At 35.9% G+C, this 14,648-nt stretch overlaps 1 protein-coding gene across 32 annotated transcripts in view; it reads right to left on the bottom strand.

The window, feature by feature from the left end:
• ABI3BP (ABI family member 3 binding protein) overlaps positions 1-14,648 on the bottom strand; it is a 245,285-nt gene that overhangs the window by 11,744 nt on the left and 218,893 nt on the right. For all 32 annotated transcript variants that reach the window (XM_077118544.1, XM_077118546.1, XM_077118548.1 and 29 more), the window contains 4 exons: positions 14,016-14,144; positions 13,419-13,487; positions 10,284-10,493; positions 5,760-5,868 (listed from right to left, as the gene is read on the bottom strand). In XM_077118544.1, coding sequence (XP_076974659.1) covers positions 5,760-5,868; positions 10,284-10,493; positions 13,419-13,487; positions 14,016-14,144 — 517 coding nt within the window. The remainder of the gene's footprint in view (positions 1-5,759; positions 5,869-10,283; positions 10,494-13,418; positions 13,488-14,015; positions 14,145-14,648) is intronic.

The following is a 14,648-nucleotide window of genomic DNA, read 5'->3' as shown; positions in this document are numbered from 1 at the left end:
TTCTGGTGGGACCAGAAGATGCCGCTATGTACCTTGCCAGCCCCAGAATGCCACAGTCATCCAGGAAAAAAGCACCTTTGGTAATACCTTGATTTGGACTTTTTTTCACAGCCTCAAACTGTTAGTGAATAATTTCCATGTTTAACCTGACCATATCTTGGTATTTGCTTCAGCAGGCTAGGTAATTAAAACAATGTCTACTAAAATATTCCTAATGTATGTCCCTCTCATTTATATTTTAGTATGAAAGAGTTCATTGTATTTAGGCTTGAGAAGGAATTCAGTGCGCTGAAAGCGCTGTAAGTTAGGGGCCAGGAAAGAAGGGAAGAGAAACAAAGGCAGATTACTCAGAAATACAAGAGGGTAAGTCCCAGTTATCAGAAGTTCTGAGAAGTTTCAAAATCAGGTCAGAGGGAAACCTGGTTTACCAAAGGAGCAAATTTATATGAGCTTACTATTTCTCTAAATGCTTTAATGTAGAAACCTGTGGCAAAAATAAGTTAAAACAGGGCAACAGTGCCTCAGTGGCAGAGTTCTTGCCTGCCATGCTGGAGACCCCGAGCCTATCCATGTAAAAAAAAAAAAAAGGGGGGCAAAACAAACAAAAATATAAGTAAGTTAAAACAATAAGTAGAAAGGCAATATTTCAACTTAGATACCAACATCTCTATAGTTTCTTTTTCTTTTAGAGGTAACTTAGGGGTTTAACTTAGGGGTGGGACGTATTGAGCAAGGGGTCCTCTAAAGAAAGATGGTGCTGTACAATAGCAGTTTGACTCTATTAACAGATTTTTCCTGATTTATCAAAATGGTTTCCCACAAACAGCCCCAAATACCCTGTGCACATATATCACTGCAGCCCACTGCAGCTGCTGGCAAGGTTGTTAGGAGCAGCCCCTGTGCTGCCTTTGGAGCTGCACCCACATGCTCCCAAAGCAGCCATGGGCTCCATTCTCTATGGTCACCAACATCTGCCACCAGGGATGGAGCTGAGAGCTCACATCAGCAAAATAGCTGCCAGCAGGCCTCTCACTGAGAGCTATTATTGAGCTTCTGCAGAGTAGATAAAAATCTGGTTAAATCATAAAAATGGACAGGAAGAAGGTTGGCATAAACTGTGAAAAGGAAAAAGTAACATAATCTGCCATCTTTGGTTCTGGACTAGTATGTGAACATTTAGAAATTTTTTTTACCAAAAATCTGTAGATCTATAATCTCTGCCTTGCTTCTTCTGGGTTAAATGTTCTAACACCAAATTCTATTCCACCCATGTTGGTGAGTGAAGATTAGACATAATTATCATCTATTTCAAATCAAGTGATGGAAAATGCTACTTAAGTGAATTATTTACATCTTTTTCCTAGTACTGGATCACAGCTATAGTAATTCTTCTAGAAGTTATTATAGTCCACATTTTCAAATAGGGAATTCCAGAACTGCAAGAGGGAATTTTAACAGCTATAATTCAAAGTTTGCCCATTTTGGAAATTTAATTTTATCATAAATTTTTATTCACTTTTTCCCAAGCATTTAAATATGACTAGAATTATAATTGGCTAATAAAAACCACCTGGTGGCTGCATCCTATATGTACTTCCTCTTTATTTTATAGTGTCTTTTATTAGCATTAATCTTGGATCATGGCTGGGGCAGAAAAGATAAAATATAATGACATTTTGGCTTAACTGCAGAAGATAGTTTGAAAAAGCCTGCATCAAAAAATTCAACAGACCTAAATTTGGAAACTTGTAATTTTAATATTCTGCCTGTGACCAACCTTGCTGTCACTAGTAACTTTCAGAACCGCTTGTATTTCAACCTAAATTATACACATGGATTTGATTTTTTAAAAAAAATACTGCTGTTGCTTTTCCTTTTCTTGCCCCTCTCTGTCCTATTCTTTACTCTCAAGTTCTAGTCCCAGGTATTCCATGAAGCTTCTGTTTTTCTAAATCACAGAACCCTGTGTAAATTCTGTATACTATCGAATACTGTCTTGTAATGCCCCCCAGTAGTTTCTTGGGTGTTAGGTTTTTTCCTTAGAGACTTTTAAGGTTAAGAAATCTAAAATTAAGTGAAACAGTTCTACTTTACTTTATATTACCCTAATACATTAAGTTGTTTTATTTATGAGACTTCAACACATAATTTCAAATTTCTCTCAAAACATCTTTGCGAATTATGCTAGTTTGAAACTGTTATGTACCCTAGAAAAGCCATGTTCTTTTAAACCTATATAAAATTCTGTGGGGGCAGCCATGTTCTTTTAATCCTGATCCAATATTGTAGGGTAGAACCTCTTGATTAGGTTGTTTCCATGGAGATGTGGCACAACCAGTTGTGGGTTTGACTTTTTTGATTAGATGGAGATGTGAATCTGCCCATTCAAGGTGGCTCTTAATTAGTTTACTGGAATCTTTAAGAGAGAGCTCATGGAGAGAGAAAAGCCTTCAGAGCTGACACAGACATGGACATTTGGAGATGCAGAAGAAAATGCTAGAAGGACCCACAGTATCTGCAAGAGCCATTTGAAACCAGAAGCCAGGAGAGGAGCCCAGCAGATGTTGCCATGTGTCTTCATATGAGATACCAAGCAAGTCAAAACCCAGAGAAGTTAAAAATGGACCAGCAGGTGCCAGCCATGTGCCTTCCCATGTGACGGGGAAATTCAGATCCAGCCCTTTCTTTAGAGTCAAGTTATCTTTCCCTGGATGCCTTAATCCAGACATTTTTATGGCCTTAGAACTGTAAACTTATAACTTAGTGTCTCCTTTATAACAGCTGATCCATTTCTGGTATATTTCATTCTGGCAGCTTTAGTAAACCCAAACACCCATTAAACAGATAAATTAATCTCTGACATACCTCTGTTAACACAGGTTCGTTGTGCACAGGGATCTAACGAACTACTTTGCTATGCAAAACTTCACATATTGTGTACTAAGTAATTTTAAGCAGAGCAGCTTATATCCATATATTGCATTTCTCCCTAAATTGGAGACCATGCTTTTCAAACTACTAATTTACAACTTTTAAAGCATCCCCATTAGTTAGGGATTATATAATTCTGGTTGTCATCATATGAAGACAGTCTTGGTATTCAAATTAAGTTTATTAAACCATACCAAACCCTAAAAATAACATTATATAAGCCACATACTGCTAGTTATAAGCAAAGTCATTTTTAGGGCCATTTTAGCAAGGAATAGAGACAATGAACAGCACCAGGTTAGTGCCACGCAGTAAAACTTGTATTGGATTCTAACTTTAGGGATCCCTAAGCTTGAGTTAATAGTGCTTTTTCCTAAATCCAATTCCAGAAAGCATTTCCTTTAGACTTTGCTAGGCTTGAGGCAAGGATAGTTTGTAGGGATTCTTGTAAGAAGACTGACTGACAAAGTACAGGAGAGAGAAGCAAGACACACACCGTGAAAGCAGGGAAGAGGATCACAGGTTTGTCTTTCAGTATAGGTGAATTCAGAAAGAGTATGAATCTCCAAACAATTACAACTAGAAGTTAGATGTGAACCATGACCAGTTGGTCCTGTGGTTATAGAACGAAATGCAGCTTAGGCCACCTGCTTTACTCAGGACACAGGCAAAATGGCACCCTTGCTAAGGCATTGAAAAAGATTCTTTTTAATTATGTTTATTAAAGATTCAGCAACTGTTGCTCATTATAAGTTCTAGTATCAAAAGTGGTTTGTTTCAACTAAAATGAAAATCAGAGCAAAACACTCCCCAATCACTACCCTTCAGAGTCTCCCCAACTCCTGCTCAAAAGTTTCCAGATCTGGCATATAGGGCTTTCTGCAACCTGGCCCCATCTTTCTTTGAGTCCTCTTCCTATAGCCATTTTACCACTCATGCGGTGAAAATAGCCTATTGTTCACTACCCACCAGGATATTTCAGGCCTTGCAGTGATAAGTACTATTTCCTCTTTCACACTCTCCCCCTCCCACACCTGGCTAGCTCCTTCCTACTCATCCTTCAAGTCTCAGCCCAGGTGTCACCTTCTCCAGGAAGTTTTTCCTAAGTTTCCCAGACTTTACCAAGTGTCACCCACTCTGGACTTCCATAGTCCCTTTTGCATACTTCTGCGGAAGCTTTCATCACTTTATGTAGAATAATTGGTTACTAATGCCCTATGCCTCTAGACTTCAGCTCCTCAAGGGCAGGCACCATGCTTCTTCATGTTGTAGTCACAACACCAAGCATTCGACTGGGCTCACAGTTGCCACTTAATGTTAGAGGATTGGAAATGTAAAACCTTTACACACAAATCAGGTTTAAAGTATCAATGGGATAACTGTGTTCCATATTCTACTCATGAGCAAATAGGTGCATTGTGAAAAGTTCTGAGGACAGCCTGAATCAGAAAAGGAACAGAATGAACATCTAGAAATTGGATGCTCTTCAATGAATATATTGTACTACACAGCCCGATTTTAAGTGCAATAAAAAGCAGGGATTTGAAGGGGAAAAACTTCCAAGTTCTGTAAGTCCAAATCCACTTATGAAAAAATTCCAAATTATATGAACCCTTCTCCTTTACTCTTTCCTAAAAATATATGATGGTATAAATAGGCTTTCTTCCTATCAATCTTGCTAAGTAAACAGAAAAGATCATGAAATAGGTGTTTACTGACCAATATGCTTATTTTGGCTAGGTTAAATCTTGTAAGAAAATTATCACTTACAAAATTTTCCATGTTAGAGCTCAAAGTAGAGAACTTACAGAAAAAATCCTTGGGGGAAAAATGTAATTTCTGCAGTATAGGACAAAAGTTTATACACAGCAAATCATCTACAGTGAATTAGAAATTTCCTTTTCTCTTAAAAAGGATTTAGAAGAGGGTCTTTGCTGCCAGAGACAAAATAGGCCCTCCTCAGTGTCATAATCAATACCTGATTCAATTCAATTGATACATATTGTTGATGAGGAAAGGTATAAAAAGTGAAACCTACACACGCAAAAATTAAACCTTCTTTTAAATCTTCCCTACTGCATTTCTAGAAACATCTAAGGCACATTTTTTTTCTTTTACCTTTTCAGTATAATAAAGTGAATTGGAGATATTATATTTTAAAAGGAAACACAGAATTGCACAGCAATATGAAAAAGAACTGGTATTAATGTGTAATAGTAAGCGATGCCCAGAAAAATGCATTTGTTACAAAACAACGCTAAAAATATAGAACTCTATTGTCATAATTCTATTCTCATTTTATCTATGATAAAAGGTCTTCAGAGCAAAGGTTTGTTGGTTCTGGTGCTTTTATGTAGTTATTTTAAGTATTAACTATTAAAAATGTTTTACCTACATGTGTCATGTGGCTTTTCCTTTCCTTGCCATTCCGTTTCCAACATACCAATCATTTTCTCTTGTGCTATTAGTGCCAAGTCTAGTTTACATCATGCCTACTACTCCTGTTGTCTCTGGTCCGGGGGCTTAACCTTCTCTAAATTGTGGTATTTTAGTGTTTGATATTTAGTATCAATGCCTTCACTGAAAAAAAAAAAATGTTCCCAGCTATACTGCTGTTGGCTCTCCTATCTCTCAAATGACTTGCATATTTGTTGGGTACCAAAGCATGACCCCAAAGGTATCTAGTGCTGTGTACCAAAAGCCAAAGAATGAAATGCCAACTAGACCCTCTTTAAAGATAGAGAGGATGATCCAATTTCATTCTTTTGTTGTGTATATGACTTTTGTATTCTTAGAATTCACCTGTTATAGCATCAGTGGTGGCTTACCTTGTGTCTGGTTTTAGATTTTCTACTGTGGAGAAGGTTTGATTTGTAATTTGAATGGACTTGTTCTTCCCACTGAATGACCCATTTTCTCTGGATATAACTTCATATTCTGAAAAGTAAAAAAGTGAACAGATACTTGTCTTTATGTCCTGATCAATTTCATTGTTCTTGAGGCTAATAACATATAAAGTCACTCTCATAAAAGTGAGCAATTTAGATTGCAGTTCTAGAGATGTACTGATCTTATACATAGAAATTTCAAAATGGGTACAGTCAGCAGATTAGGAAGAGCCCAAAACTTTTTGGAAGTTTCTCAATGAGTGTTTGTTTCCCCTTTAACCGGAACAAGTGAAGGCCAGGTGATGAGTGAATTACAGATGATGTCCTTGTGGTTGCTTTGGATGCTAGTAGGTTTATAATCTTGCTAGGTAGGTTAGAAAGTCTGTCATCATTGAAAAGCCCAAAACGGGTTTTGTATGAGGAGTGGAATGTAAATAGAAACCACATTTTCTGTTCCATAGGGCTTTATAAAATATCAAGGGAAAAGGCCAAGAACAGTGAATACATGGTACTGTTGCTAAAAATTTCTTTGAGTTTAAAACCATAGCAGCAAGTAACAGTTATATACATAGTGAACAATAATTTCCCAATAGTTCATTATTTTGAACTAAAGAATTCACTGCTTACGTAAGTTACGCTCTTTGGATCGTTTTCTTTGCATTTAAGAGTTTGTGGAGGGCTACATGAATTTCACAACTTGCAAGGTTAATCAAAAAAGAAAGACATTGGGAATAAGAGACTGCAATTCATGAACTTATTCGTTGTTTTTCCCTATCTGAATTGGAATGTAACTGAATGCATGTGACAAGATCATAAGATGACTAAGAAAACAAAAACAAACAAAACTACTTGAAATTGGCTCCATTGTTTCTTCATTTCTCCATGAAGAAATACACAGGTGATGGGTGTCAGGTTAGGTGGGAAGGCTACATAGGAGGCTGGCAAGTTGTTGGGGATTGTGCTATTAATGCTGAGACCAAAGGTAAGAAATGGATATTGGAAATAAAACTAAAACTATAAATAATTCAGGTAGACCTAAAATCACCAATTTTAATTTGGGGGGTGGGGAATTCTTATAATACATTTTAAAAACCATCCTTTCAAAAACTAAAAATTAAATTGGAAGACAGCAGTCATTATATCTGGATATCATTAATACAGCTATTAAAGAACTGATGATTGGTGTTTAGTATCAGCTACCCAGATTCTATTTGTATTTCAGCTCCTTTTTCATCACAACCTGTATTTCAGACGACATTTTTTTGAATTAAGGGTAGAAAAAGAGGGAAGGAAAGAATTCTAAATTCAAGCATGTCCATTTTATATCTTCTCAATTGTGAAGGGATATTTTCTAGAAGAAGATGAAAGTAACTTATAGGTTTGTAAATGATACTGATTAAAAAAAAACAACATAAACTGCATTGCTTAATGGAAAGAAATAAACCAAGCCACTTGCTCTGAACTCAGTCTCAGTTTCCCTATATGAAAATATCATTAATAATGTCTGCTTCATCATGTTGCTTTGAAGATTAAATTGGGAATATGTGGAAAGTGCTTACTAGTATTTTGCATGTATTTTGGTCAACACATGGTAACTATTATTGGTGCTTTTATTTTCCCTGGGTTTTGTTTTGAAAATAGTCACACATTTTTCTTATACTGTACATTGACTAAAAAGGTCAGAACTAATTCTTACTAGAACTGAAATAATTTTTTATTCAAGGATTTCTAACATTTAATTAAACTGTACTGTATGATCTAGGAGAACAAATTAACTTAGTCTGCTATTGGAAGGGAGACCAGAAAGTTATGTTTTATGGCTCAAATTTTCATGGGCCTGTTTCTGGGTTTTTGTCTTCTGGGAAAGTAGGCATTAGGTTTAGGAGATAACTACAGTTCTGGACTAAGGAGTGAGGGGTTTATCTACTTAGGCTTTAGCCCTTGTTTGGCTCCTCAGCATTCAAAGTGGGACGACAGTCATCCTGCAGCCCAGCGCCTGCAGGGCTTACTATGGCCCTATATTATGGAATGTCTGTCATCAGCAATGTATCAGGAGCATGTCTGGGCGATCCATTTGTGTCTACAATTTGTCTGAGAGAATCAATATAGAAGATCATTCGTAGACTAAGCAACAACTAGCCAGCACCTGAAATGCAGCTATGGAGACTGAGGAACTGTTTAATTACACTTAATTATTTTTCCTCTTTTTTGGGGGGTGGGGGGTGGTACATGGTCCAGGAATTGAACCTGGGTGTCCTTCATGGAAGGTGGTCATTCTACCACTGAACCACCCATGCACCCAATTACACTTAATTTTAAGTCAAATAGCCATGTGTGGCTAGTGGTGGTTGTATCGGAGAACACAGCTTGAGATGCTCTGAAATCTCTTCTAGTGTCATTCCAGATGGTCAGAAAGCCATAAGCCTTGGCACCATCGTTGGGCCTTGCTGGCATGTTTTACACTAAAAGATGTTATAAAACCAGCCCTACAGAGTGGTTATATTGATTACAAGGATGTTGCATTGTAAGGATGAGAAAGTTAATTATTACTTATCAGGAAGCCCTAGGTTTTTCCAGAAAATAGGTTTGTTTTTATCTTGTAGACACTGAGAATCGTGTAACTGGTAATATCTTCCCACCTTCCACCCACGCTCTTATGGTGGCTGCTAGAAGGCAAAGGTACAAAGTTGAGACTGACTGATACAAAATATACATGGTATGCATTCCCTGTTACTTCGCTTCTGATTTCAGTTCACTGTTCTCATTTTAATCTTTCATATATCTTATCTTTCTCTATATTATTTTTTACCAAAGTTGTTTATATCCTTTCTTAGTCAAAGCATATATGTAAATAAAATTTAAAATTATGGAAAAGATGTCTGATTCTGACAGTCACAGCTGTGTCCTTCCTATATCACTCCATTGTTTGCCCCCGTCTCTAGAGGAAAGAAACTGGATGAGACAACTGCTCTAACAGCCTATGAGGCAGTGATTTGTTTGAGTCCAGCAGTTTCATTGAAAGAATATTTACATAAATCAAATTTTTTGTAAAGTGACTAGTTTCATGTAATACTAAAGGGGAAAATAGGACCAAAGACTGTTACAGTTTTACTGTATAAAAGTGAATGCTTTAAAACATCGGAAAGATTCAAATACTGTATAATCATCAAAAGAACAATTCATTAGACACCCTAGTCAGTTGTGCAGCAAAGAAACTATTTTCAGAAATAATCTGTGGCTTGGAACATTCCTCATCAACTGTATGATAGCCTCCTTAGTAACCGCACTAGCCTTTTAATACTTGAAACTTTTATTGCACATCTTCTCTATTTTTCATTTGATTTAAGCTTTAATAGTTGATTTAATGATATTTTTTCCTGAAAGATTAGAGTTTTCAAAATGGATCTATAAGCTACTTTCATAATTAAAAAGATGGTTAGAGGGCAGGCAACAGTGGCTCAGTGGCAGAGTTCTCGTTTGCCATGTTGGAGACCCAGGTTTGATTCCCGGTGCCTGTCCATGCAAAAAAAAAAGATGGTAATAACTTCTCTTTAAGAATTCTAGATTTTTAATACATATTACCTTTGTGTTTTATAAATATGTTTTTCATTTTTAATATTTTAAATAATAGCATTTTCACCAATCTATAAGTACAAAATGAAATATTAATGTTTGTAATAAATGTTTCTAGATACATCTTGAATATATTTCAGAGGTAAAGACAGCCTCTTAAGTATGTGTCCGTATTTCTTATTTTAAAATATCAGGCTTTGTTTATTATTTCATTACCTATAAGGATTTGAAAATCCAGTAAGAACAATCACTGAATATTTCGTCACGTATTTTCCAGAGGGTTTTGTTGCCATTTTTTGGGGGGGGCGGGGGGTTCACGGTCTGGGAATTGAACCCTGGTCTCCTGCATGAAAGGTGAGCATTCTACCACTGAACCATCTGCTGCCATATTTTAAGATCACCTATTTAGCAGAAAAAAATATTTACTATAAAATTGGGAAAATTACATTTTTGTCAATAGAGCACTAAAATAATCGTGCTGATACTACTTCTGCCATTGCTACCATTGCTGTTACAGAAAAGCATAATTTAGTTTAAGTATTAGCAGTAGTGGCAAAACTGCTAATATGATTCTGTAATTTACTTAGTGATGAAAAGACTAGATATATCATCACTTTAAGAGTTCTGAAAGGAGATGACAGAAATACAACTTACATAGATATGCTAAATTATCAGGAGCCTGTAACAAGGACAAAGATGATCTTTTCCCCTCATATAACACTTTCGGTATTAATGTGCCGCAAGGATGGTAGACCTTCACTAGGACATGCTCCTCCTCAGATATGCTTCACAAGTCATGGTCTGACTCAAGATACCACATTCAATATATTATGTTATCAAAATTTCCTACCACAGTCATAGTCCCTTGATCTTGTGCCATCATGATCTTACCAGTGACAGTGTCATTTAGAGGCTTCTCCCAATCCAAGATGACAAATGAAGGACATCCTTCAACCGTGACCACAGTGAGGTTGGTAGGTGGGTTCTGTGGTGGGCTGGTAGCATTCCCCTCTATGGTTTCTTCTTTAGGGAACCGTTTCATGGAGTCAGTAATGGAACAGGGTTTGTTATCAGGCTTTTGGATGTATCGCACATGAGGACCTGAGAGAGAGAGTAGATTAATAGGTAAAAACTTTCTCACAAAGGGAACTCCAGGCTCAGATGGCTTCACTGGTGAACACTAATCAACATTTAAGTAAGTGGTACCAATTCTAAACAAACTTCCACAAAATTGAAGAGGAGAGTTTAGCATTACTCTGATACCAAAACTGGACTTAGGCATTATAAGAAAACCACAGCAAAATATCCTTCATAAATATGGATGCAAAAATTCAAAACAAAATTTTAGCAAATTAAATATAACATATAATAAAATGAGAATACATCATAATCAAGTGGAGTATGTCCCAAGAATACAAGCCTCTTGGTTTAAAATTCAAAAACCAATGTACTTTATTGTATTAACAAATCAAAAAAGAAAAACCATATGATCACCTCAATAAAGGCAGAAAAATTATTAGATATAATCTAGCAGGCATTCTTGATAGAAGTTCTCAGCAAACTAGGAATAAAAGGGAATTTCCTCAACCTGTTAAAGAGTATCTATAGAAAAGCTTTAGCTAACGTCATACTTAAGGGTGAAGGACTGAATACTTTTTCCTCAATGCTCTGGCACATGACAAGGACATATTCTCTCACTATTTTTAATCAATATTTTACTGAAGGCTTTCATCAACGAGATAAGGCAAGGAAAAATGAGGTATCCACATTAGAAAAGAAGTAAAACTTTGAGTATTCACAGATGACTTGATCACCTATGTCGAAAATCCAATAGAATCTATAAAACAGCTATTAATAAGTTTGCAAGGTCGCAGTATACAAGATCACTATATAACTATCAATTGTTTTTCTACATATTAACAATGAAAAATTGGAAATTCAAATTAAAAGTATTTTTATAGACTTTTGTACAATGAAAGTTACAAAACATTGGTGAGAGAACACTAGTAAGAGAAATTAAAGAAGACCTAAATAAGTGGTGAGATATATCATGTTCTTGGGTGGAAAAACTCAATATTGTTTAGATATAAACTCTCTCCAATTGGTCTAAAGATACAGTACAGTTCCAATAAAAATTTAAGCAGGCTATTTCTAAAATTCATATGGAAATGCAAAGGACCCAACATCACAAAAATCACCTTTGAAAAAGAAGAAAAATACTGGAAGAATAAGAAGCCCAATTACAAAATTTCTTGTACAACCACAGTAATCCAGACTGCAGTATTGATATAAAAAGATAAATAGACCAATGGATCTGACCAGAGAGCACAAAAGTAGAACCACATATATGTGGACAACTGATTTTTGAAAAAGATCTAGATGCAATTCATGGAGAAAGGATTGTCTGTTCAACAAATGGTGCCAGAACAATTGGATATCCATATGCAAGAAAATAAACTTGGATTCATATTCAATATGGGTCATATACCTAAATGTAAAACTATAAACTTCTAGGAGAAAATCTTTGTCACCTGTGTTCAGTCAATGATTTCTTAGAGGTGACAACAAAAATTCAACCTATAAAACACAAATTGATAAACTGAGAAAATATTTACAAAGTATATATTTGAAAAAAGGATTTGTGTCTAGAAAATATACAGACTTTCAAAATTCAATAATAAGAAAACAAAAAAAAATCCAATGAAAAAAGATGAGCAAAAAATTTGTATAGATACTTCACCAAAAAAAGATATATTTATGGCAAAAAGAAGCACATGTAAAAATGTTCAACATCCTTGGTCATTAGGGAGAAGTAAATTAAAACCATTTGGTGGCAAGGATGAGGAGGAACTAGTACTCTTACACTATACCAATAGGAAGGTAAAACAGAACAGTCACTTTGAAAAACAGTTTGGCAGTTTCTTAAAATGTTAAATATATACCTTTATATGATCTAGTCATTCCCTCGCCTACATATTTACCCAAAAGGAATGAGAATATATGTCTATTTAAAGATGTGTACCTGCATGTTCATATTCCTAGTGAAAAAGCAGAAATAATCCAGATGTCATGATCAGGCTAATGAATAAACAAATCATTGCCTAGCCATACAATGGACTACTAGTCAGCAATAAAAAGGAATGACCTATTGATACATTAAACAATATGGATGAATCTCCAAACAATTTCTATCTCATGGATATTGAGAGAAAGAAGATAGACAAGAAAAGTGTTCATGCTATATGATTTCATTTATATAAAATTTTACAAAATGCAGACTAATATATACGTAGCAGATCTGTGATTGCCTAGGGACTGAGGGTAGGGTGAGAATGGGTGAAAGGGAGCATTACAAAGTACACTATGAAATTTCTGCAGGTGAAGGATGAGTTCTTCACCTTGATTGTGATGATGGTTTCATGGGTGTATACATATGTTAAAATTTGTCAATATGCATTGTCTAGAAATAAATATCACAAAGGAAAATACTCAGCTCTATGTCCTGTTATACCTCTCCTTCTGTAGTAGATTCAATTATTCAAAATACTTTCTACATTCATAAGAGAAGTATACTTCCCCAACCTCTGATTTTGGACTTGGCTATGTGACTTACTTTGGCAATGGATATTGGAAGATATGACAGAAGAAGCTTGAAATATGGTTGTATATTTGGATGCCCCCTCTTTTGCCACTGTATTTGAAAGCAGCTTCTGGACCATTGTTGGTCCTTCATTCTGGGCCCCAGAATGAACACGTGTGAAGCACATCTGAGCCTCACACCTCCACCTCCCCCCACACACATAAGAGACCCACTGTACCCACTGCTTAAAGCAGAAACCACCTAGCCAAGTACATCCTAGATCACATGACTCTCAGCTGACCTGCAGGCCTATAAGAAATAAGTATTTATTATCATATGTTAAAGTTTTGTGTGAATTTTTGTTGTTGTTACACAGAAATAGCTGACTGATAAAGCCACTAAAGATAGTCATTTCAAAACCAAGATTTGGACCCAGTCACACATACCTTTGAATCTGGGCTTCCCAAGAGGATCAGTTTCTCTCGTAGGGCTTGAGCTAAAGTCAGTTATATTACCTGAGAATGGAAGATAGTAAATAATTTTAACAAATAGATAGAAAAGCTTCACAATTAAAAAGTAAAGACTTTATATAGTCAATCTGCCTCCTAATCAATTGCTTGTACGCTTTGATTTCCTTTATTATACATATTTGTCTATCATAAAAGGCCTTTAATTACATCCTGTTGCAGTTATTCTGGAGTGTAAGAAATAATGAATTAAAGATTACTACCAAGTAGTTAATACTCATTAACAAATTAAGATATGTGTAATTAGAAATGACATAATATAGGAGTAAGTATGGAGCAATCTAAATATTTTTAGGAACCAGATAAGGACACTTTCTTTTATGCCTGCTATGGGACGGTACATACTCTATAACCAAGCATAGAAAATAAGTTTAATTTTCAAATAAAAAAGACACAAAATAATATTAAAAAATGAGTAAAATAAAATATCCAAAACCAAGACTTTTTCCTCCCTTATTTGAAATCTTTTAGTGCTTCACAACTAAGCATCCAGTGGGAACTAATTGACATACTAACCAAATTCTTCTCCAGAGGCAGGAGCTGTTGGTTGCTTTTTATCTGTGTCTGTTCTCTCTGAGGGGGCTCCAGTAGGGCTCAGTGTTGCCCTCATGGGTGGAGAAGTTACTTGAACTGATGAAATGACTCCTATAACATAAAGCCAAAGTAGCCAGTTTTTATGGAGCACTATCAAGTTTCCCATTCATTTATTCATTAAATATTTAAGCCCCTTACCATGTGGCTTGGAACTGTATGCTAGCCTGGAGAGAAAATAAGACTTGGAGTCAGATATGTGAGCCATGTGTATTGTAGCAACATAGATATTATAAGAACTGAAGAAGGGCACAGAGAAGGAAAGGGGAGGGAGTACTTATGTCTATGGGAAAGACGGAGGATGTGTCTATGTTGGGGGAGGGAATCCATAAAAAGAAGATGTGATCAATAGGTAAGGATGAGAGCTATATTCTAGTCACAGGTTTCAGCAAGAACCAAGGCAGAGAAGCATGAGATGTGTTTAGGAAACCCAAATATACTTTGAAGGGGCAGGGTAGAGAGGTCTCAGGGGGTATAGCTGAGAAGAAAGATCATATTGGGCCTCGTATAACATGCTATTGAATTGGACATTATTTTCAGACAATGAGGACCAATTGA

This window comes from Tamandua tetradactyla, chromosome 10 (genome assembly GCF_023851605.1).
Source record: "Tamandua tetradactyla isolate mTamTet1 chromosome 10, mTamTet1.pri, whole genome shotgun sequence".
Classification (NCBI taxonomy): Eukaryota; Metazoa; Chordata; class Mammalia; order Pilosa; family Myrmecophagidae; genus Tamandua; species Tamandua tetradactyla.
The sequence above is the reverse complement of the archived record's forward strand: the minus strand, read 5'-3'. Positions and strand labels throughout refer to the sequence as shown.